Here is a 21346-nt window from a genome sequence, read left to right on the forward strand (position 1 = left end):
GACCTAACTTAGGATGTTAGAAAATAATGTTTAAAGTAACCTATTCATTATCCCGCATCTACCAGTCCAGTAGGTGTGTTTCAGGTACCACACACAAAGTTCTATAGTTCACACCCAAACCCTAAATCTTGCCACTCCAAAATAAATAAATAAATAAAGGACAGGATCTCAGTATTCAAACACATGATCCTTCTGCCTCAGCCTCCTTGATGCTGGAAGTACATGTGATCACCACTATACCCAGCATGGTTCTGTCAACCTCTAACCCTATACATAGAAAATAAAAGGACACTTTTATAAGAAAACAGTGGCATATTTAGGGATATTAAAAATAAGGAAATTAAAACATCATGGAAATAACAAAATATCAAACCCAAAGATTACACCTGTAAAGGACAGAACAGGGCAATCTGCAGAAGTACAGGGGTGCATACGCTAAGCCTCAAAGGAGGTCTTGCTACCCTACACCACTGCAAGCTTTATAAAATACAGACTGAGACTCACACCAGAAGAGAGATCCGAGAAGGAAACTGCACACTTACAGCCCCGTCCTAGCCAGACACTACCTTGGCTTGGCTAAGCTATAGCACCTCCTAATCACGGAGGGCCCAGACCAGTGTTACTCAGACAACAGGACAGGAAGGGGCTTCCTCAAGCTCCCTGAGGTCAGACCTAAGGTACCAAAGATTCTGGTGCACAAAGTGAAATCAGCTTTTAGGGCTGGACACCCCCTCTGACTCTGAACATGACTACTGTGTGGTGCTAGCACAAACAGGCTAAAATTTCTTCTGAACATAGCTCATGCCAAAGTGAAGCTACTAGATACAGAGAGGACAGAAAACCTGCAAATCATTTCCCTCATCCCAAAATTATATATTATATTCTCATCTCTGTCTCTGTCTCTGTCTCTGTCTCTGTCTCTGTCTGTCTCTCTCTCTCTCTCTCTCTCTCTCTCTCTCTCTCTCTCTCTCTCTCTCTCTCTCTCTCTCTCTCTCTCTCCCTCTCTCCCTCTCCCTGGGTTTCTCTCTAATAGTCCTGGCTATCCTGGAACTCACTTTGTAGACCAGACCAGGCTGGCCTTGAATACACAGAGATCCACCAGCTCCTGCCCCCCCCCCCCCCGGCACTCGCTTTGCAGACCAGGCTGGCCTCGAACTCACAGAGATTCACCTGACTCTACCTCACGAGTGCTGGGATTAAAGTTATGTGCTTCCAAATTTACTCTTGAAGACAAACAGTATCTGGGGAACCAGGGAACAAAGCAAGGAGTTGTTACCTCAGCCTGCCCTGAAGGGGGAATACGAAGAAAGAGTTAAGTATAATCCAAACCTCATCTCACCTCCATTGTCCCATGTTATCCATAAAAACTGTTGAATTTCAGAACTCCTCTGTTCATGTGAATTCCAGGTGCCCCAAGTTCCCTATAACCACCTCTATGAAATGTCCCAATTCTCTGGGACTTTGAGGATTTACTCTTGAGACATTCACTACACTGGTTTGTCCAAACCATGTTCAACACTCTTGGATGCTGTTTGTTTAACAATCACAACAACCATGAATTGGACCCACCCCATCTCCCAGATGTGGGAAACAAGGCCTGAAAGTGTGTTTAACAGCATACCTAATAATCCCAGTGCACACTGTTGATGAGGCAGCCTCAGCTTGCCTCCATGGCCACTTGATAGGTAACTTGGAAATAAAGAGAGCAGACATCATTTTCCACTTTTAGTCTTTATTTGCCATAAGCGATTTTCATAACTCCTCAAACCAATACAAAAGCCCAACAAATAATGTTTTAGTGCTCATGGAAACAAAACTGTAAACATGATCCAAAGTGCCAGCATCAAAGGCAACTGGAAACCGTCCTGCAATTCAGGGCTTGGAGGATGACCAGTCACCACCATACATGTACTTGGGCTGTCTGGGACAGGATACCTCTCATGTTCCCAACTCGGTGTATCCAGTGTGGGGTGTGTTCCTTACTTCCCCACAGAGAAAGGTATCAGGTCATTTTCTCACACTCATGCTCAGTACCACATAAACAGGAAGTTCTGGAGCTAGGCTGATGCCCAGGGCAGTCAAACCATTCTCCCTGCATCACACAGATGACTTCTATAGTCAGCATGAACTGTGACAAGGGAAGCAGCCTGTCTAGTGGCTATGAGCTTTGCAGATGCTAATGCCTCTTGTCTCACAGGAAAAGGCAGCTTGAGGGAGCCAGCTGTTGAACACTGGCTAAACAGTAGCTGCCCTTCAGCTGCAGCACGGTCAGTCTGTGGTCTGAATTTCAGCTAGACACACTAAGGTTTTATATGCAGCATCCAACTCCTCTCTAAAAACACACACGTGACCAGCGCTCTCAAACAAGAACAAAGCAAGCCCCACATCCCTGGGTCAGCGGCTCTCTGCATGTCTCCTACACAGAAGAAACCCTAGCACAAAGCCTGGGTGCTGGGACCAGCAGAGGGAGCCAGTCCCAGTTCCCTGGACACAAAGACTATCGGACACCAGACTTGCCACCCGCTTATAGGGGCTGTGGTTTTAGGTCCACTAATTGTGTGCACTTTTAAGCTGGGTGGGTTTTGGGTTTAGATGCTTCAAGTTTGAGCACAAAACATTCCAACAAGCACTCACTGCTCCCTCTTGATGCCCAACAACACAAACCAATTCCCTTCTTGTTCTGTAAAGCAAGCATGCTGGTCCCATAGAACTCAAAGCCAGTCTGCATCCTGAAAGACTTGGAGGCAGTTGGAAGGTAGCTGCAACCCACAGCCGATCTGCCTGACAGACAGGCTCAGTGACACCTGGGTCTGAGAGTTGAAATGAGGTGCTTAAAAATCAAAACAGGACACAGCGACACACTAGAGGTTGCACTTACGAGACAATGAGTGGGCACCTTTGGGCAGGTACTCGAACAGAAGCGAGCCATCGTCACCGAGCACGTCAGCCTTGAGTGACAGCAGACTGTTCTTACTCATGAGTGCTGCACGAAGGTTGGCCACTGCAGTGGCCTGGTGCAGTGCTTCATCCTTCTCTGGGGTGAGGGGTGGGCCCAAGTAGCTGGTTTCTCCTCCTAGGAGGCCTTCATCGATGTGTGCATAGAGCTCTGCTCTCTCACCTCGGCTGTCCGAGCTGCTGGCCTCAGTGGCAGTCAGGTCCACATCTAGGGAAGGGGAGGTACACACGGGTCATTTGGAGATATTGCAACTGGGAAATGAAGACAATTAGAAGGATAAAGGCAATGAGCTTCAGTCCAGTAGAGCCCTGTGGACCAGTGTACCTGCAAAGAGCAACATGCACCCTTAGCATATTGTGTTACTGATCCCACCTGCCCAGGCCCATAACATGCCACACAGCACAGCAAAATTTACAATCCAATGGGAGCTTCACTCAGAACCAGGATAGAAGGCCACTAACCCTTGATAAGAGGTCAAAGACCTGAGCCCAGACCCAGCTCTGGAGCTACAGGATCTCCTCCTGTAGCTCCTGTAGCTCAAAGAACAGCAGGCACTCAACAGGCACCCCTGAACATTAAAGTTGAAACTATAGAACTCTTAGAAGGAGAAAATCTACATGACCGCAGATCTGGCAATAGGTTGTCAGACACCAAAAGCACTAGCAATGAAACATGAATTGGATTTCGTCAAAATTAAAATCTTGTGCCAGGTATGATGGTACATGCTTGCAGTTCCAACACCTAGGAGAAAGAGGTGAGAGGACCAGGAGCTCGAGGTCATTCTCAACTACACAGTGAGTTTGTGACCAGCCTAGGCTATATGAGGCACTGCCTCAAAATAAATAAATAAATAAATAAAAATAAACAGATAAACAAATAAAAGCTGACATGCTTCAACAACCCACAGAATGGAGAGTGTGTACAAATTACCTATATATATTTTAAAAGAGGGTCTCACAAACCCCATGTTAGCCTCTACCTCTCTTTGTAGCCAAGGAAAACCTTGAGCTCCTGATCCTCCTAGTCTCCACCTCCTGAGTCCTGGCATTACAGGTGTGTGCCACCATGCCTTGTTTACCTGCTACGGGGAATTGAACCTAAGACCTATACAAACTAGGTAAGTACTCTACCACTGAACCATAGCCCACCCCAAAATTACATAGCTGACAAGACATGTATCAAGACTCTAACATCTCTTTTAATTCAATAATAAATGTAAATAAAAACATGCAGTTGTGGTGATATCTTGCACAAATAAAGCCTGTTTGGGGGTCAGAGTATGGAGCTTGCCACCGGCTAAAGATAGAGGTATGGAGGTTTGTACAGACAGGCAGGAAGTGACATAGCTGGGTAGTAACAGTATATAAGCAAGAACAAACAGGATATCGCTCTCTTCTCTGTGCAGACGCTTAGGAGGTAAGGTGTGCTGTGGCTTGTTCCTTCTCTGATCTCTCAGCATTTCCCTCTTAAAAAAAAAAACCCAGACAGGCTTTATTTGTGCAAGATATCACCACATGCAGTAGATCTGATTAGACAGTTATCTAAACACACAGATGGTCAATAATCTCACAAAAAGATATTCAAACATCTTTGTCATAAGAGAAATACAAATCAAAGACATAGTAAGGTTCTGGGGGGATGGCTCAGTGGGTTAAAAGCACTTCCCATTAAAGCATACAGCTTTGAGTTTGATTCCCCAGCACTTGGGTAAAAAGTCAGGCATGACTATGGTAGTGCTTGCCTAGCATACCCAAGGCCCTGCTTTCAAACCCCAGCACTGTAAGAAAAACAAAACCACACTGTGATACAATTTCACACCTGTGAGAACAGCATCTATTAAACCAACAGAAAACAATATCAATGAAGAGATGGAGAGCTGAAGCCTTGTCATAAATGAAAACATGAATCCTGTAGCATCTGGAGAAGGCTGGCAGTTTCTCAAAGGTGACAGGCCCAAGGCACTCTGGTTAGAGCAGCTGAAGTGACCAAGAAATGCAAACTGTTATTGTTTACATGAGAAAAGAAGAGGGGGGAAATGTCACAAGTGCCTGAGCCCACCTGTTCCTCCACACTCAGGCCACAGTGAGAAGGACCCCTCCAACACAAGTGCTAATGACTCCCTAAAGCTCTTCCCCAAGAGCACAAAACAGAAAGAGAACACTAGAAGCAAAGAAATTATCAATGTGTCTGTATGCTTACAGCCTCCTAGACCATGGCTGATACAGAAAGAAATGCTTAACAGCAATGATGCCAAAAGGAAACTAGAGATATCTAAGACCAGGGTGCACTTTAACATTGTTATAAAAAGTTTTTATTAGATAGTATTCACGTTTTTATCTTGTGTGTGTGCTCTGCCGGCATGTACATATGCCACCATATGTATGCTTGATGCCCATAGAGGTCAGAAGAGGGCATCAGATTCCTTGGAACTAGAGTAAGTGATGGTTGTGAACCATTATTGGGTGCTAAGAATCAAACCCAAGTCCTTTGCAAGAGCAACAAGGGCTCTTAGCCACTGAGCCATCCCTTCAGACCAATAGTGAGGTTTTTGAGCAACTTAACTCTTAGGAATTTACATGAATTTAAAGTTCATTTCTCTCTTGCATCTAACTTGCTGGGCCACTGACCTGGAAACAAGTGGATGGTGAGACTTGGGCAGCAGCTCTTGGCATTACCCTCCAGACTTACATCATTTGCCAACTGCGACAAGAACTGTCCCCACTCTTCGCAAAACATAGCTCCCAGGTAAACAGATTACCTCCTACAAAGGCTACCAAAATGCTTCTGTGAACTAAGAGTCAACATAGCACACAAGAATCCTTACTAAGATATGGGGCTAACCAAGGCCAACATGACAAGTTACATCACTGAACCCCTCACAATCACTGCCTCAAGTGTTAGAGGCAAATAGATTTGGTGGCATTAGGGGGAAAGACTTCAATGGCAATGTTAAAAAATAAATCAAATGAATGACAAGGCATGGTGGCACATGCCTTTAATCCTAACACTCAGGAGGCAGCAGCAGGTGGATTTCTGTGAGCTCAAGGACAGCCAATCAAGAAAGACCTTTATTCAAAACAAAACAAAACAAAACAAACAAAAGACAAAAAACAAAAACAAACCTATGCCACATGTGGTAGTTCTCATTTGTAATCTCAGCACATGGGAGAGTTAGGGGCCAGCCTGGACTATAGAGTGAGAGTACCAGGATGTCAGGAAAGAGTTACTACACCCAGCTTCTGTGATATTGTTCATAGTGACATGTAAATCTACATATCTCAAAGTGGGGTGGTGGGAGGATCCAGGGTACTTCCTTCCCTGAAATATTCTCTGCCTGTTCACAAGCTGGCTTTGCCATTGCCTCTGGGGCTTGGGGACCGACTGAAAACACCCACAAGAGAACTGGGTTGACAGTTTCTGTCATGTGAATGGGTTTATCAAAACTCAACACTTTGTATGGTTAAGATTAAAAGACATGAAGCCGGGCGTTGGTGGCGCACGCCTTTAATCCCAGCACTTGGGAGGCAGAGGCAGGCGGATCTTTGTGAGTTCGAGGCCAGCCTGGTCTACAAGAGCTAGTTCCAGGACAGCCTCCAAAGCCATAGAGAAACACGGGCATCCCTAAAGGAGCCTAACGGCGTTGCAGAAGCTCTGCTTCCAACCACAGTACACGCAGGTCTACAGTACACATCGCCAGACAGATGAACAAGGATGCAGTATGCAGACAGTGTTAACGAACAAAGTGTAACATCCAGGTAGATGCTGCACAGGTTAGCCACAAAGACAGTAAGGTAAGAGTGCTCAGCCTCTGCTTCCATGCCTTTTTTTTTTTAATGAGACAGGGTCTTGCTATAAAGGCCAGGCCAGCCTCAATCTCAAAACAAGTCACCTGCCTTAGCCTCTGTAATGCTGAAATTACAGGCATGTCACAATACTGGCTTCAATATTAATTATGAATAATTTTTCAATAGAACATTAGAGATACAAACAATATTGTTCTAATCATAAATTTCTTCTTCTTTTTTTTTTTTTTTTTTTTTTTTTTTGGTTTTTCCAGACAGGGTTTCTCTGTATTGTTTTTTGGAGGCTGTCCTGGAACTAGCTCTGTAGACCAGGCTGGCCTCGAACTCACAGAGATCCGCCTGCCTCTGCCTTTCGAGTGCTAGGATTAAAGGTGTGCGCCACCAACGCCCAACCTAATCACAAACCTTTAAAGATTTATTTTTATGTATGTAAGTGCTCTATCTGCACATATACATTTATGCCAGAAGAGGGAGTCAGATCCTATTATAAATGATTGTGAGCCACCATGTGTTTGCTGGGAATTGAACTCAGGAAGAGCAGACAGTGTTCTTAACCACTGAACCACCTCTCCAGCCCCCCTAACCATAAACATTAATGTTCTGTTTATTACATGTGTATTACACCTCAAAAGAGAATAGTAATTTTCACCAAAGAGCTTGCCTCTTTACACATTTGCCCATGAGAAAGCTGACAACAGCCTGAAATGATGCCACAGTCTGATCCACATAATCACAGAGCCTGTCATTATGTCACCTTTTGAGGAAGTAAGAGACAGTGAGATAGGCAGACTGCCCCAGGTCATCACAAGGTTCTTAGTAGCAGAAGGAGGAAGCAGGAGAGTTAAAGAAATGAGAATGGAGGCAAGGGCAGCAATGCATGGGCCATGAGCCAAAGACCACAGAAATCTCTCAGCAGTGGAGAAGACAGGAAACTGGGAACTGTCTGCTGACCATGTCAAACTCCTAGAGCCACAACACATAGTGGCACACTATACAAAGGCTGGGGACCTGTAAGTGCCAGCCGTGGTAGTGCAAACAGTCTAGTAGCGTGTCCATACCTCAGTGCTCCACATTCATGAGAAAGGAGTCAGCTCACCAGGAGTGTAAAGTCTTGGCTAGAGGACAGCTGGCCATGGCTGGTTTGAGAACACAGACCTGGCAAAGTGCCCTCAACAGGAAAGGCAGGGCCACAGTGGATCAGTTCTGGGATAGGAGCGACCCCCAGGTTGCTGGTTTAGGGTGCTGGCCACCTCAGTGAGCTGCAGTGCTAGCAGCTTTACACGTTCCTGCTGCCTGTTTATGGTTGTCTTTAGGATCTAATAGCTGTTACTATCTCAAGAACTGCTAGGGTCACTTGGAAGTGACCCTCAAGACTGGGCTTAAGTGCTGGGGAGGGCCATCAGATCCCCATTTGAGATCTCAGCCACTCCTGCTTGAACTTCTCTGTCAGACAAGTATAATTCTTTATGTGGTCTTTGATCTCAAAGTCACTGGAGCATACAATGAGTGAAAGGTTAACTGAACAGGGGACTCATCTCTTGTGTTATTATCCATGCTGCAATGGGAATCTTTGGTGATGTGACTCTTTTAGGGTCACCCATGATACCTTTCCCTTCCCCATGCTCTATAAATAAACCCAGTAAAACCATTGGTTTACCAAGTTGGGCTTTGATAGAATGGTTTCTTTGGCTTGCTCTTGATGCCTTATTTCAAGTAAGTACATATTTGTTCACAACTCTCCATGAAGAGTTCACCCAACAATGTTTGACTCTCAGATTTTTTTGTTTGCTTGTTTTGTTTTTGAGACAGGATTTTTGTGTGTAGCTTTGGAGCCTGTCCTGGTACTCGCTCCATAGACCAAGCTGGCCTCAAACTCATATAGATCTGCCTGCCTCTGCCTCCCTAGTGCTGGGATTAAAGGCATGTGCCCCAAAAAATTCTTTATGTATTTTATGTAAATGAGCGCTCTATTTGCATGTATGCCTGCATAACAGAAGAAGGCATCAGACATAAGAGGCGTCAGATCCCATTATAGATAGTTGTGAGCTGCCATGTGGTTGCTGGGAATTGAACTCAGGACCTTTGGAAGAGCTGCCAACGCTCTTTACCGCTGAGCCACCTCTCCAATTCCTCAGGATTTATTTATTTTTATTTTAGGATATGGGTTTATTTTACGGTATGAGTTTTGCCTGCATGTAAGGACATGATGTACATTCAGTTCCTGTGGAGGCCAGAAGAGGGTATTTTATGCCATGGAACTGGAGGTACAGGCAGTTGTGCCTTGTGGGTGCTGGGAGCCAAACCTGGGTCTTCTCCAAGAGCAAAAAGTACTTTTAAACACTAAGCCATCTCTTCAGCTTATAGATAATCAGTTTAAAAATGACTTTCATTATCTTTTGTCATTTTAGTTTACCTTACGGCTCAACTCTGGAACCTCTGTCATTGAACCACAGCCTAGTCCTTAAAAGTCCTTGAAGAAAGCCCTGGCATAAAAGCTTTCAAATGAGCACATGAAATTATACCAGACATAGTAGGTTCAGTCTTGTAATCCCAGCACACAGGAGGCTGAGGCAGGAAGTTCAAGGCCGGCCTGGGTTGCACAGTAAATATAAATATATATATTCCTCTTTCAAAAAATTCCCATTTAAGAATACTGTGGTTGTGAATACCTGTCATCCCATCCCAGGAGTTCAAGGCCATCTTCAGCTATATAGCAAGTTCAAGACCAGTCTGAGCTATGTAAGAGCCTGTATCAAGAGTCTAGGGGAAGAAAAGACGGCTCAGTATTAAGAGTACTGGCTGAGAGGCTTGAGAGGCGGCTCATCAGTTAGCAGCACTGGCTGTTCTTCCAGAGGACCTGGGTTCAAGTTCAGCACCCCATCCACATAGCAGCTCACAACTGTCTGTAACTTTAGTTTCAGCGGATCAAACATCCTCATGCGGGCAAAACACCAATTCACATAAAATAAAAATAAACCATTAAGAAATAGTATAAGCAAATAAACTCACTAAATGTAAGTTTATAAATTGATTTCTCATTTATATACCTATTTTAATCTGAATTATTACAGATTGTGGAACCTTGAAAAAAATAAATTCTATCAGCCTGAATTTTTCGACATAAGTGAGTTCCTCGATGTGTACGAGTCATGCTGCTGTGACTGGCTAGTCTGGGCCAGCTCACTAGGCTCCAGCATCAGCACAGCACTATTGTGGCATAGTCTATAGATGCTAGAAAAAGAAGAGAATAAAACTTCAGGCTCAAGACAGGATCCAACCAGGGGCCTCATAGCAGAGTGTTGAAAAGAACAATTGCACACATACTCCAGATGGAGAGGTTTGGTGGTGTAGGCTCACAGGAGCTGTTAGAGGAGAAACTACGTCCTGGGAGTAACTTAAAGGCAGTGTCTCTCTGTAGGAACCTGGTCAATGATGCTTCTTCACTTGGAGGACAACATGGTGATCAAACTGTAGATCTGCATTATACTAGGAAATACACCACAGGGAGCATCACCATAAGCCCAGGCCTTCACCCCAGCTCTTGAGATGTGGAGGCAGAAAAGCCATAAAATCAATGCCAGCCTGGGCACAGAGTAAGATATCCAAGTGAAACAAAGCAAAATAAACAAGAAATATTACCACAGACAAGGACTACTCAATTCAAGGAGACTGTCCCACCAGCTTGGCATCCTACCAGAATCTGCCTTCTTTGCAACAAACCAGAAAGATCCCTGCAGAGTCTGGGGGTGTCAGTGCTCTGCCTACGGTCATCGTGACATGCGACTTGCTGGGCTTCCAGAAGCATATCCCTCCATACAGTTAGTTGTCTGTTTATTGCTCTGCCCAGGTGACTACACCAGACCAGGAGGCACTATCTGGACTTTTCTGGTGGGGACCATACACCATCAACTCTGCCCAGGTACCCCAGGGTGACTACTCACCTGGTCTCCTCATCTCAAAGAATGTTTAGGCTATGTCCATAGAAAACCCTTTTGAGTTCACCATCTGCAAATTCAACGTTTTAAAAAACACCATGACAATGCAAAGCACTTCCATCTCACAGCTCAGCCTGAAGAGGGACAGACAATTGAAACCCTTCAGGATCACAAGGAGGCTCTGGAAGGGTACTGCTCGGAGGTGCAAAAGGGAAGGTTGTGGGACTGAGTCCAGCAGCCCCCACCCCACCCCAAGATGAAAAGTCACTTTGTATGCACTGGGCCTGTACGAATTTGACTGGAGTTCAGCCTGTCATAAGCACTGCTGAATGCCAGGGCACCTCTTCCCACAACACCACAAGTCTCTGACCTGTGCTTGCACCTGCCCCTTCTTCTGGCCTCCTTCACTCTTTTATGGCATCAGTATTGTCCTTCCCACAACGGACAGGAAGGCATAATGAACTCTCCCACCCCAGTGCCAGGTCTTCATTTCAACAAAACCATCCAAAAGATATGGACAGTTTTGCCTGTCTGGTCACCAGCTTGCCACTCTAAACACACCATAACATGGTCCAATCAGAACTGCTTTCTGCCAGTCATATTTGGGAGGAAAAACCACACAGGTGAGATGAAGCCCAGAGCAGAGCTATGGGATGTGGGATGTAGGTGGAGACCGAAGCAGATGGTGCCACCTTTTCCCTCAGAGCCACGCTAATCCCCTCACTCAAAGCCATCACGAGCACAGATGATTTTCTTTACAAAGATGATCAATTCTGGAGGGAAGTGGAGGAGGAGAGGAAGGAGGGGAAACAGTGGTCAGGATGGAGAGAAGAATTTAGAGAGAAATGACGATCAAATTTGTTATGTTGTCTAAATGACATCATAAAAAGGTCCAAGGCCCAGCCAACACCAGAACTAGAGTGCTTGCAATACTCTGCACAGCCGTGACAGATCATGAAACCAGTACATGGGCAAAGACAAGCTCACATGGTTTTTAGTTCCTGTTAAGCTCTCCCAACCATGATGTGTGGACCAGGATGGCTGTGATAGTCTAGGAGACTTTGAACCCCTAACTCTAGTTCCCATTCACTGCCAGGGATGACCTGGGAAGGGAAATGTAGGCCATATCTGATCCAGAGAAGAATGAAAAGAGACTCATCCTGAAAGCCCATGCCATCCATCACCCAAGCCACAGAGTACGGTCAACACTGAATGCCACAGATTCCCCATCTTCGGCTGGAACTGCACTGAGGTCCTGATGTATCCTTAAAAATTCCAACTTGTGGATGTTCAATCTTCTCAAAGTCCAGTACATTAACTCAACAAAACCTTTAACTTTAAAATAGCTTCACACTTGATGCCTGTTGTATATTTTAGGAATATGTGTAGCTGGAGGACCTAGAATGTTTTTTCACCATTCCTGAGCTCGTTAGATACTATTTCACCTCATAGAAGGATCCCTAGCTGCCCTGAGAATCATCACTGACCTTGCTCTGCCGATGGATCAGGGAAGGCTTCAGAGGGTCCCCAGCCAGAAGGGTTGCCTGTGTCCATCACATGGGCATGTGGTGGGCTTACTGAATGCTATTTCCACCAGCTATCACATACATTAAGTCAATTTTAAAACTGATTTTCCAGACCTGTTGGGTTATAATGCATTTGACTTTTTGTTTAGAAAGTCACTTGTAAAAGTTGAGTGGTCCCAGGTACCACCAGGAGCTGAGATGGAGACACACAGAGAGGACAAGTAGCCAGGACCAGGTTTCACATCTGAGCAACTGATCAGAAAGCCACCTGACATGTCTACCTGAAGGGTGTCTTTAAAAAGACTCTTTCCCCCTATAAATAATATATCAGTCTCTAACTCTTTAATGAAAACAAACTGACCTCCACCAAGTGTCATGATTTATGTTTCCTAATCAATCTGAGAGCCGGGGTGGCAGAGGCTCAACGAATGACACGCTACCATGACACGCAGGAAGCAACCCACGCTCCAGCCTACACCTCACATCCTTATCTCAGCCTTCAGAATCCCCAAGCAAAAGCAGTTCACAGTTGCCTTGGCAACCCAAGGATTTAAGACTAAGAAAGTATACAGCCAAAATCACTTGTTGGATTCTGAAAACACCTTCTGCTCGCTGACTGCATTTGAAACCTCCAGCCCACAGGCTCTGGGATTGTTCCACTTACTAATTTACCATTGACTCCCATGGGATACATGCCCCCAGCATTGTCGCCTACAGGAAAACTGACTGGGCACACACATATAGTATGAGATAAGTGGAGGATGGCCCCCAACATCTGTGAACCTCAAAATGGGCTCCCAAAGTCTCAGCATTCACCAGGTTTGGGTCAGAACTGACAACAGATTATAAGCAAATCTAGGAGCCAGACATCACCATCCATGCCTATTGCCTGGAGGGCCTCTCCACAGAAACAACTATCAGGAAATGACTGATACTCTTCTGATTCAGTTCAGTCTATCCCTAGGGAGCACGGGGCTGCTTGGAGACATGTGTACATGTCAGGAGATATGTGTGGCTGTCACAACTGTGTCAAATGCCACTGATACCTTGTGGGTACAGGCTATGCCCAACATCCTCCCATCCCCAGGATGCCAGCACAGAGAATGACTCAGCCCAAGGTGGAGCAATGCTGAGCGAAACCAACTTTTATAAAAATGCCAAAATCTGGCTCTGGCTCAGGCTCTGGTTCCGGGATTGGTGGCTCAGTGTTGGAAATGCAATGAGACCTTTAAAAATAAAACCAAAATGTGTGGAGAGAGATGGCTCAGTGGTTAAGGGCACTTGTTGCTCTTGTAGAGGATCTAGGTTTAATTTTCAGTGTTCATGTGATGGTTCACAATAATCATAACTCCAGTACCAGTGTATATGATATCCCCTGCTGACTTCCACTGGCACCAAGCACACACACGATACACATACATAAGTGCAGGCAAAACATTCATACAAAATAAGTAAATCTAAAAACTTAATTTTTTTAAGTTCTAGAGATGGATAATAGTACAATATGGATATATCTAACGCCAGTGAACTGCCCAGTTAAAAATGTTTACAATGCAGAGGGGGCTAAAGAGGACCCAAGTTTGACTCTCAACATCCATGTTGAGAAGCTCACATCTACTTCAGGCCTCTGTGGGTACCTGGAGTCATGTGCACATATAATCCCAACTCACCACATACAATTGTGATTAAGATTTAAAAAATAATAAAAGTTCTAGAAATTTAAGTATGTGGGTGCTGGTGTATGTATGAGAGTACAGGTGCCTACGGAGGCCAGGGATATCAGACCTCTCTGAAGCAGAGTTACAGGCAGTTGTGAGCCACCAAACATGGGTGCTGGGGATTGAACCCGGGTCCTCAGCAGGAGTAGTGCAAGCCTGTGACCACCACGAGACACACTCATCCCTCACTGTGTTTTCAGTTACAACATCTCAGTTCAAGGCAGCAAGAAACTGAAGACCAAACTTGAGAGCCAAGAAAAGGTCCGGGGTGGGGAATAGAACTGAGAGCCACTCTGGTGACTTTCTGGGTGGCCCTGACAGTACCAAGGAAAGATGCAATAAATGGAAAAGCAGACAACTCAGAACGATGACCTTCCCCAACTGTCTCCCTACTCTTTCAACTACAGACCCTGTAGCTTGTCTTATTTGTCTCATGGAAGCCCCACACAGGCAACTTCTCCATACTGGAGCTGTATTGATGGGATAGACATACCAGGGCTGTTAAGGACCCAAAGTCATCTTAGCCTTTGTTACACGTAGGTCATATTCCCTGAAGTCATACTAATTTACTGTGATAGGAGGTAACCACAGGAAGCCAGTAGTGTGAGCATGGGAATGTGCCACGTCACCAACAGCATGGCCGGCTGACGACACAGTCAACACAGTGACCTGGGCCACCTGCACCCAGCCTATCACAGAAAGGCTTACTTGAGTCTCGGCTGCTGAAAGGCCATCCTGATGTTGGCAGGAATGAGGGTACCGGGGAGCCAGCCCGGCTGTCCTCCTCCACCTGCTGCGTGATATGTCGGACAGTCTCTTTGTTTTTCCGGTTCTTCCTCCGGCCTGTGGGCTGCCAGCCATCCCCAGCACCCTGTTCTGATAAAGAGTTCTGTATTGTGGTGTCCTTGGAGGATGGAAGCTCACTCCCTCCATAATGTGATGGTGAAACCTGTTCTTCCTTGATGCGCAGAGACCCATAGCCTACATCTCCAGGCCACAAAGCCTGTGAAGAAATATCATCAGGGCCATCGGCCTTAGGTTCCTGGTCCTCCTTCCCATAGCTGCTCCCTCCTTCATGACAGCTAGCAATGGCAGAGTCTCCAGAAGAATTGGCAGGACTTGTTCTCCGAGCCAGCCAGGGGGAGATGCTCCTTCCGGCCATCACAGCTGAGATCAGCGCTTCCGTGCTGTTGCTGGCTGGGGTGCCAATCTCAAACTCAGAGAGTTCATCTGAGGCGTCTGACTTGATACTGATGTCCAGTGCAGCCTTGATGAAATCATGGCAGGCCTGCACAATGTCAGTCATCTGTAGGAAGCTGGCAGCTGACATCACCTCAATGACATTCCTGCTGGTGAGAGCCAGGTGGGCAGAGTACATGAAGTCAATGATGGCCTTGAAGCCCTGAGCTGTGACAATGTCCAAGTGAGTGACTGTGGCCTGGTCAGATGTCTTCTGTACCTGGCAGTACAGTGTCTTGAAGTAGCGGCTGCTCCCAAGCAAGACGTTCTTGTGTGCCTTGAAGACCTTGCCCTCCACCACGACACACACATCACACAGGACTCCGTGCTGCCTCTGCTCATTGAGCTCTCGAAGCAGGTGCCGGTAGTGAGAAGTGATTTCCATATCTTCCTTTCGGTTGTTCATCTGGGAGTCTTGCTGCTGCGTCTTCTATAGACTCTGTGGGAAGAAGAGAACAGTCACCAACGTGAAACACATCTGCTATGGAATGAGTCTAGGTAGATGGCAGCAAAGTTCATGCAAAGGGTCATCATCCATCCAGCACACAGGCTGTCACGCTAAACAGAGTGGAAGCAGTAGGGACAAATACTGACAGTAGAGTCCATCACCGCAGGCCCTGCAGTACAAATGTGCCAAGGAGGTCTGAGGTCATGACTCACTCAGACAGCAAATGGCAGGTGGACATTAGCCCCGTCCCTGGGCAAGATGTCTGAAGTACTTCTAAAACAGTAATGGACTTGAGGTTTTAAACAGAAATCTACATACAACAGCTAATATACCCAGACAAAATACTGCCCATCAGTAGACAAAGCTATTTTCTTACCCAAAGTGAAAAGTTAGGTTAAATAACCTAGCCTGCAGTCTTCATCCCTCACATTTTAAGAACCATCCTTTATATATAAAAGATATATAAAGAAGCCGGGTGGTGGTGCACGCCTTTAATCCCAGTACTCCGAAGGCAGAGGCAGGCGGATCTCTATGAGTTCAAGACCAGCATGGTCTACAAGAGCTAGTTCCAGGACAGCCTCCAAAGCCACAGAGAAACATTGTCTCAGAAACTCCCCCCCCCAAAAAAAAAGTGGTTGGAGTGAGTAGGAGGAGAAGAGGGAGGGAAACTGTGACTAATATGTAAAATAAGTAAATAAATTTAATTAATAACACACATATTAAAAGTATATGCTGTTGGAAGCTGTGTGGCCTAGTTTCGAGCCAGTATATGAGTGCTTGCCCAGTGGGTCCCCAGATGAGGCAAAGCCCATGGGGACAGTCTCACTCAGCACAGAATAATGCTGTGACCATGCAATCTGGATGCTCTTTGAGATTTTAGTGTCATTTTGTCAATCACGTATGAGACAGATGTGATCATTCCTGGAAGCTCCATTCTTTCTTGAATATTTTCCCCTAAAATTCTTTGGGAACTGATGTTTCTCAGGTTTCTTGTTGGGGGATGCCAGCTGTCCCTCCAGACCCCGGGAGCTGTTCTGATTCAGTGCTGACAGGATCAGAGGCAAACCACCCCATTTCTGTAAATATGTTTTGAACAACAGTATTCTTGGAAATGTGTGCCTATGTCAATCAACTTTTAGTTTTGTAAGGACAGGATGCACCTGGCTTGATATTTGGCTAGCAAAATGGTGTTTCTTTTGGTTTAAAGATGTTTTGATGTAAAGGTTGGGGAAAATAACCATATCTGACTATTTGTTTTTGCTAGAGGTTAATGTTGGAGAATGGGAAAAACTTGTTTGTTAGTATGGAAAAACATGTTTGTTTTTAATGTATAAAGATGGCTGGACCTATTCTGGGCCAGTCACTTGTGTGAAACTCATCTCGTGGTCAAACAATTCATTTCTTTGCCCTGATGCCCCCTACCTATCTCAGGACCTGTACCCAGGCTGCGGAGGGACCATGGCAGTACCCCTTTAATCCCAGCACTCGGAAGGCAGAGGCAGGTGGATCTTTGTGAGTTCGAGGCCAGACTGGTCTATGGTGCACAGAGTGAGTTCCAGAAAAAGCCAAGACCACACAAAGAAATCCTGTCTCAAAACAAACAAAAGAACACTTACACACACAAACACACACACACACACACAGGAATTCACAACAGACACTCACAACCTTAGACCTGAAAATTTCTATTTTTTTTTTTTTTTTTTTTTTTTTTGGTTTTTACGAGACAGGGTTTCTCTGTATTGTTTCGGAGGCTATCGGTCCCGCCTGGCCTCGAACGCACAGAGATCCGCCTGCCTCTGCCTCCCGAGTGCTGGGATTAAAGGCGTGCGCCACCACCGCCCGGCTAGACCTGAAAATTTCTAAACTTTCGAATTTGTACAGCTTACAGAGAGCCTGCTTAGGGTTACTCACTGTCCAACACCAGGGCTGGACTTGACCACATCTCAGCTCCCCAGGGGCTTCCAGAGTTCATGGAACACAGCAGATAAATTCTCCAAATTAACACCCCACCAAAGACCCATACCAAGAACCAGAGAACACATGGTGAATCACCTGACTCGGTCACTTTCACCTCCTGCCACCTTCCACTGGCTGTGGCTGCTGTAACCCACGCTGCAGATGAGGCAGTGTGCACAGAGACCTGTACCATCATGCAACACTGGAGACTTGAAGTCTATGTATAAAAAAATCAACAAGGCCCTGTCCCAGCCTTGGTGTTCTGTGGCTTGTGACAACATCATCCCGTCTCTAGTTGTGTGCTGTCTGTGTCCAAACCTCCTTTTTTTGTAAGGATACCCCTCCTAGTGAGACCCTCAAATGACTTCATCTTCATTAATTATATCTACAACAATAATATTTCCAAACACAGTTACATTCTGAAGTACTGGGGAGGGGAGGTCAGAACTTTGACACCTGAATTATTTGAGGTTAGAATCAATCCCTAAGACTGCCTGGAAAGGGTAAAGCAATTACACGGCATCACCTCATCCCCCAAGGACTCTGCATTCCTAGCTGATCAGCACATGGTTGTGCTCACTTGAAATGAAAAAAAAAAAAGCCCTTCATGGAAGGGAGTTACACTAGATGGAATCCTTCCTTCAGGAACTTTCTTATAGATCACCATGTAGCCCCTTTGGGCAGGACGGAAACTTAGTCACTTTTTTCTCTTTATGGTGATGATAGAGATGGACCCCAGGGACTCATGTATGCTAGGGAAACATTTTATCACTGAGCTATAACCACAGCTCGTTTTTATTTTTTCCTTCTAAATACAGAACAATTCACAAATTTGTAGATAATCCTTGTACGGAGACCATACTAATTTTCTCTGTATTATTCTAATGTTGCTAAAGCAAGCACTATAGCCCTTGTTCTGTTTTGGTTTTCTTTTTCTATCATATACTACATCTCGACCACAGTTTCCCCTCCCTCTGCTCCTCCCAGTCCCCTTCCTCCTCCCCTCTCCCATAGACACACTCCTTGTTTTTCTTCAGAGAAGAGTAGGCTTCTCAGGGATATCAACCAAACACCACATAACAAATTACAAGATTAGGCATAAATCCTCATATGCAGGCTGGATGAGGCAACCAGGAGGAGGAAAAGGGTTCTAAAAACAGGCAAAAGAGTCAGAGACAATCCCCATCCCACTGTTAGGAGTCCCACAAGTACACCAAGCTACACAACCGTAACACATATGCAGAGGACCTAGCTCAGACCCCACATAGGCCCCTGACTGTTGCCTCAGTCTCTGCGAGCCCCTATAACCCCTGCTTAGCTGATTCTGTGGGTTGTGTTCTTATGGTGTCCTTGAGCCCTCTGGCTCCTACAATCCTTCGTGCCCCCCTCTTCTGCAGGATTTCCCTGACCTCCACCTAATGTTTAGCTGTGGGTCTCTGCATCTGTTCCTGTCAGTTGCTTGATGAAGTCTCTCTGATGACCATTGGGCTAGACTCTGATCTGTGAGTATACAGCAGAATAGCATTAAGAGTCATTTCATTGACTTTTTTTTTTTTTTTGCCAGTTTTGTCTAGTTCTATCCTAGGTCTCTGAGCTATGCAGTCTCTGGTTCCTGGCCATCCAGGCAGTGTCAGACGTGGGCTCCCTCTCATGACATGGGTCTCAAGTTTCATCAGTCACTGGTTGGCCACTCCCACAAGTTCTGTCCCACCATTACCCCAGCACATCTTGCAAACAGGACAAACTGCAGGTTGAAGGTTTTGTGGCTGATCCCACCACTAGAAGTCTTGCCTAGTTACAGAAGATGGTCAGTTCAGGCTCTGTATCCCCCATTACTAGGAGTCTTCACTAGGGTCACCCTCATAGATTCCGGAGAGTTTCCATTGTGCTGGGGGGGGCTGAAATGTCCCCCAATTCCAGGAGTCTCTCCCTGTTCTCTCTCTCTCTCTCTCTCTCTCTCTCTCTCTCTCTCTCTCTCTCTCTCTCTCTCTCTCTCTCTCTCTCTCTCTCATCCCACTACCTCTCCCACACCCGATCCCTCCTGTTCTGATCCCCACCTGCAACATCTCTTCCATTTCCCTTTCCCGGGTAGATCTATGCACCAACATCCCATGTTTAGCCCTCCTTGTTACTTAGCCTCTCTGGATCTGTGGACTGCAGCACGATTATCCCTTATTAACAGGTAACGGGTGGTGGTGGTACATACCTTCACTCTCTGTTTTTTGAGATAGGGTATCACAATGTAGTTCAAGATGGCCTCGAACTCTCAGGTCTTCTGGCTTCAGCCTCCTGAGAGCCGGGATCACAGACATACACCACCAGGTCCAGCATTCTCTTCGTGACTAACTAAATGTATGTCAGCACTTGCACCCTCCCCAAGCTACCACAAGAAGTAACCTGTCAAATATCCTCAAGGAGAAGCCGGGATCACAGCTCACTCCTCTGCAACACCCCACACACAAAAGAAAACAAAGCAAAGCAAGCAAACAAAAATAAGTACAAAACGAACAAAAAAATAAAACTCTTCACTTCTCCCTCTTTCCCGCCTCGCCAACACTCTTCATTCGTCCTACGGGCGCCAGGGACCTCAGTGTGTCATATATAAGAGTATACTATAGTATACTCTTTTGTCCTATCAGCTTTACTAGCAAATGTCCATTGCAATGAGTCACTGGTCTGGTTCAAGGCCTCTGGTTTCTGGTACACCATTATCACTGGATCCTCACTAGAACTTCTCTCAGATATCCTGTGGCTGCCCTGGCTGGGTCTTGGAGATCCTGCAAGTATTGATCAACAGGACCGGTTCCTTTGCAAGTTCCAGCAGGTCCTAGATGGGAAAGATGTCACCCTAGGCCAACCCAAGATCCGATGGTGGACCCGGGTGGTAGTTGAGCTGGTCAGTCCAGGCCACTGAGGCCACCCACCTCAGATGAGGGGGTGGAGTCAGCTCCCCTAAGCCCATGCCCTCAAGGTTGCTTCACCCTCCCCTGTGGTGAGGGGAGGAGCCATCTCTCTGGAGACTGGCTCTCCTGTCTTGCTGCAGTGTCCATAAAGAGACAAGGCCAGCTTTCCCTGGGTCATCAAAGGGTGGGGCCAGCAGGGCCCTCTTATTTAATCTCAAATGGTTCCTAAGGACCCCTGAGGTGAAATGGGCCACAGACACCAACACAGATGTCAGCTGCAACTGAACCAGACATGGCCCTTGGCAGCAGCTTGGGCCCAGACGACATCCTGGGTGGTTCTGGTGGCAGCATGGCCCCAGACACCGCCAAGGCCTCAGGCTACATCCTCAACCCTGGGCTTCTATGAGGCCTCTGGTGGCAGTATGGGACTTGAACTTTAACACAGCCCTCAGCCATGGTAGGACCATGGACCTAGACATGGTCCTCGGCAGCAGCCAGGTCTGGATGTCACCACTGCCCCAGGTGGCAGTGAAGGCTACTCAGATTGGCATGGTCCCCACTCCAATGGCAGTATGGCCCTGAGACACCAACATGGTCCCAGGCCTTGGGCATCTGCATTGCCTTTGATGGTAACAGGAGCCTCAAACATGAGCACACCCTGGCTGCAGCAGAGCCATGGATCCAAACATGGCCCTCAGATGCAGCCCTGGCCCAGATGTTACCATGGTATTGGGCAGCAGTGTACACCACTCAGATCTGCATGCATCATGGCCCTTGGACAACAAGCTAGATTTAGGTGGCTGCCCTGACCCTGGGCATCTTCATGGCCTGCAGTGGTAACAGGAGCCACATACATCAA

The 21346-nt window shown here is 46.2% G+C and overlaps 1 protein-coding gene and 1 non-coding gene across 3 annotated transcripts in view; both read right to left on the reverse strand.

Moving 5' to 3' along the window:
* Window positions 1-21346, reverse strand: part of Zbtb46 (zinc finger and BTB domain containing 46) — a 71200-nt gene that overhangs the window by 23582 nt on the left and 26272 nt on the right. Inside the window, exons 2-3 of one of the 2 annotated variants that reach the window (XM_040732691.1) lie at window positions 14647-15616; window positions 2879-3163 (exon numbers count right to left, since the gene is read on the reverse strand). In XM_040732691.1, the coding sequence (XP_040588625.1) occupies window positions 2879-3163; window positions 14647-15583 (1222 nt within the window). In that variant the 5' untranslated portion in view covers window positions 15584-15616. Of the gene's footprint in view, window positions 1-2878; window positions 3164-14646; window positions 16131-21346 lie in introns of those variants that run through there. The other variant, XM_040732692.1, reaches the window with a different exon arrangement.
* LOC121134622 lies at window positions 18393-18496 on the reverse strand. The gene has a single exon (XR_005871713.1). It is a non-coding gene; the product is annotated as a U6 spliceosomal RNA (small nuclear RNA).

The sequence above is a fragment of the Mesocricetus auratus genome, unplaced genomic scaffold (genome assembly GCF_017639785.1).
Source record: "Mesocricetus auratus isolate SY011 unplaced genomic scaffold, BCM_Maur_2.0 Super-Scaffold_100028, whole genome shotgun sequence".
NCBI lineage: Eukaryota > Metazoa > Chordata > Mammalia > Rodentia > Cricetidae > Mesocricetus > Mesocricetus auratus.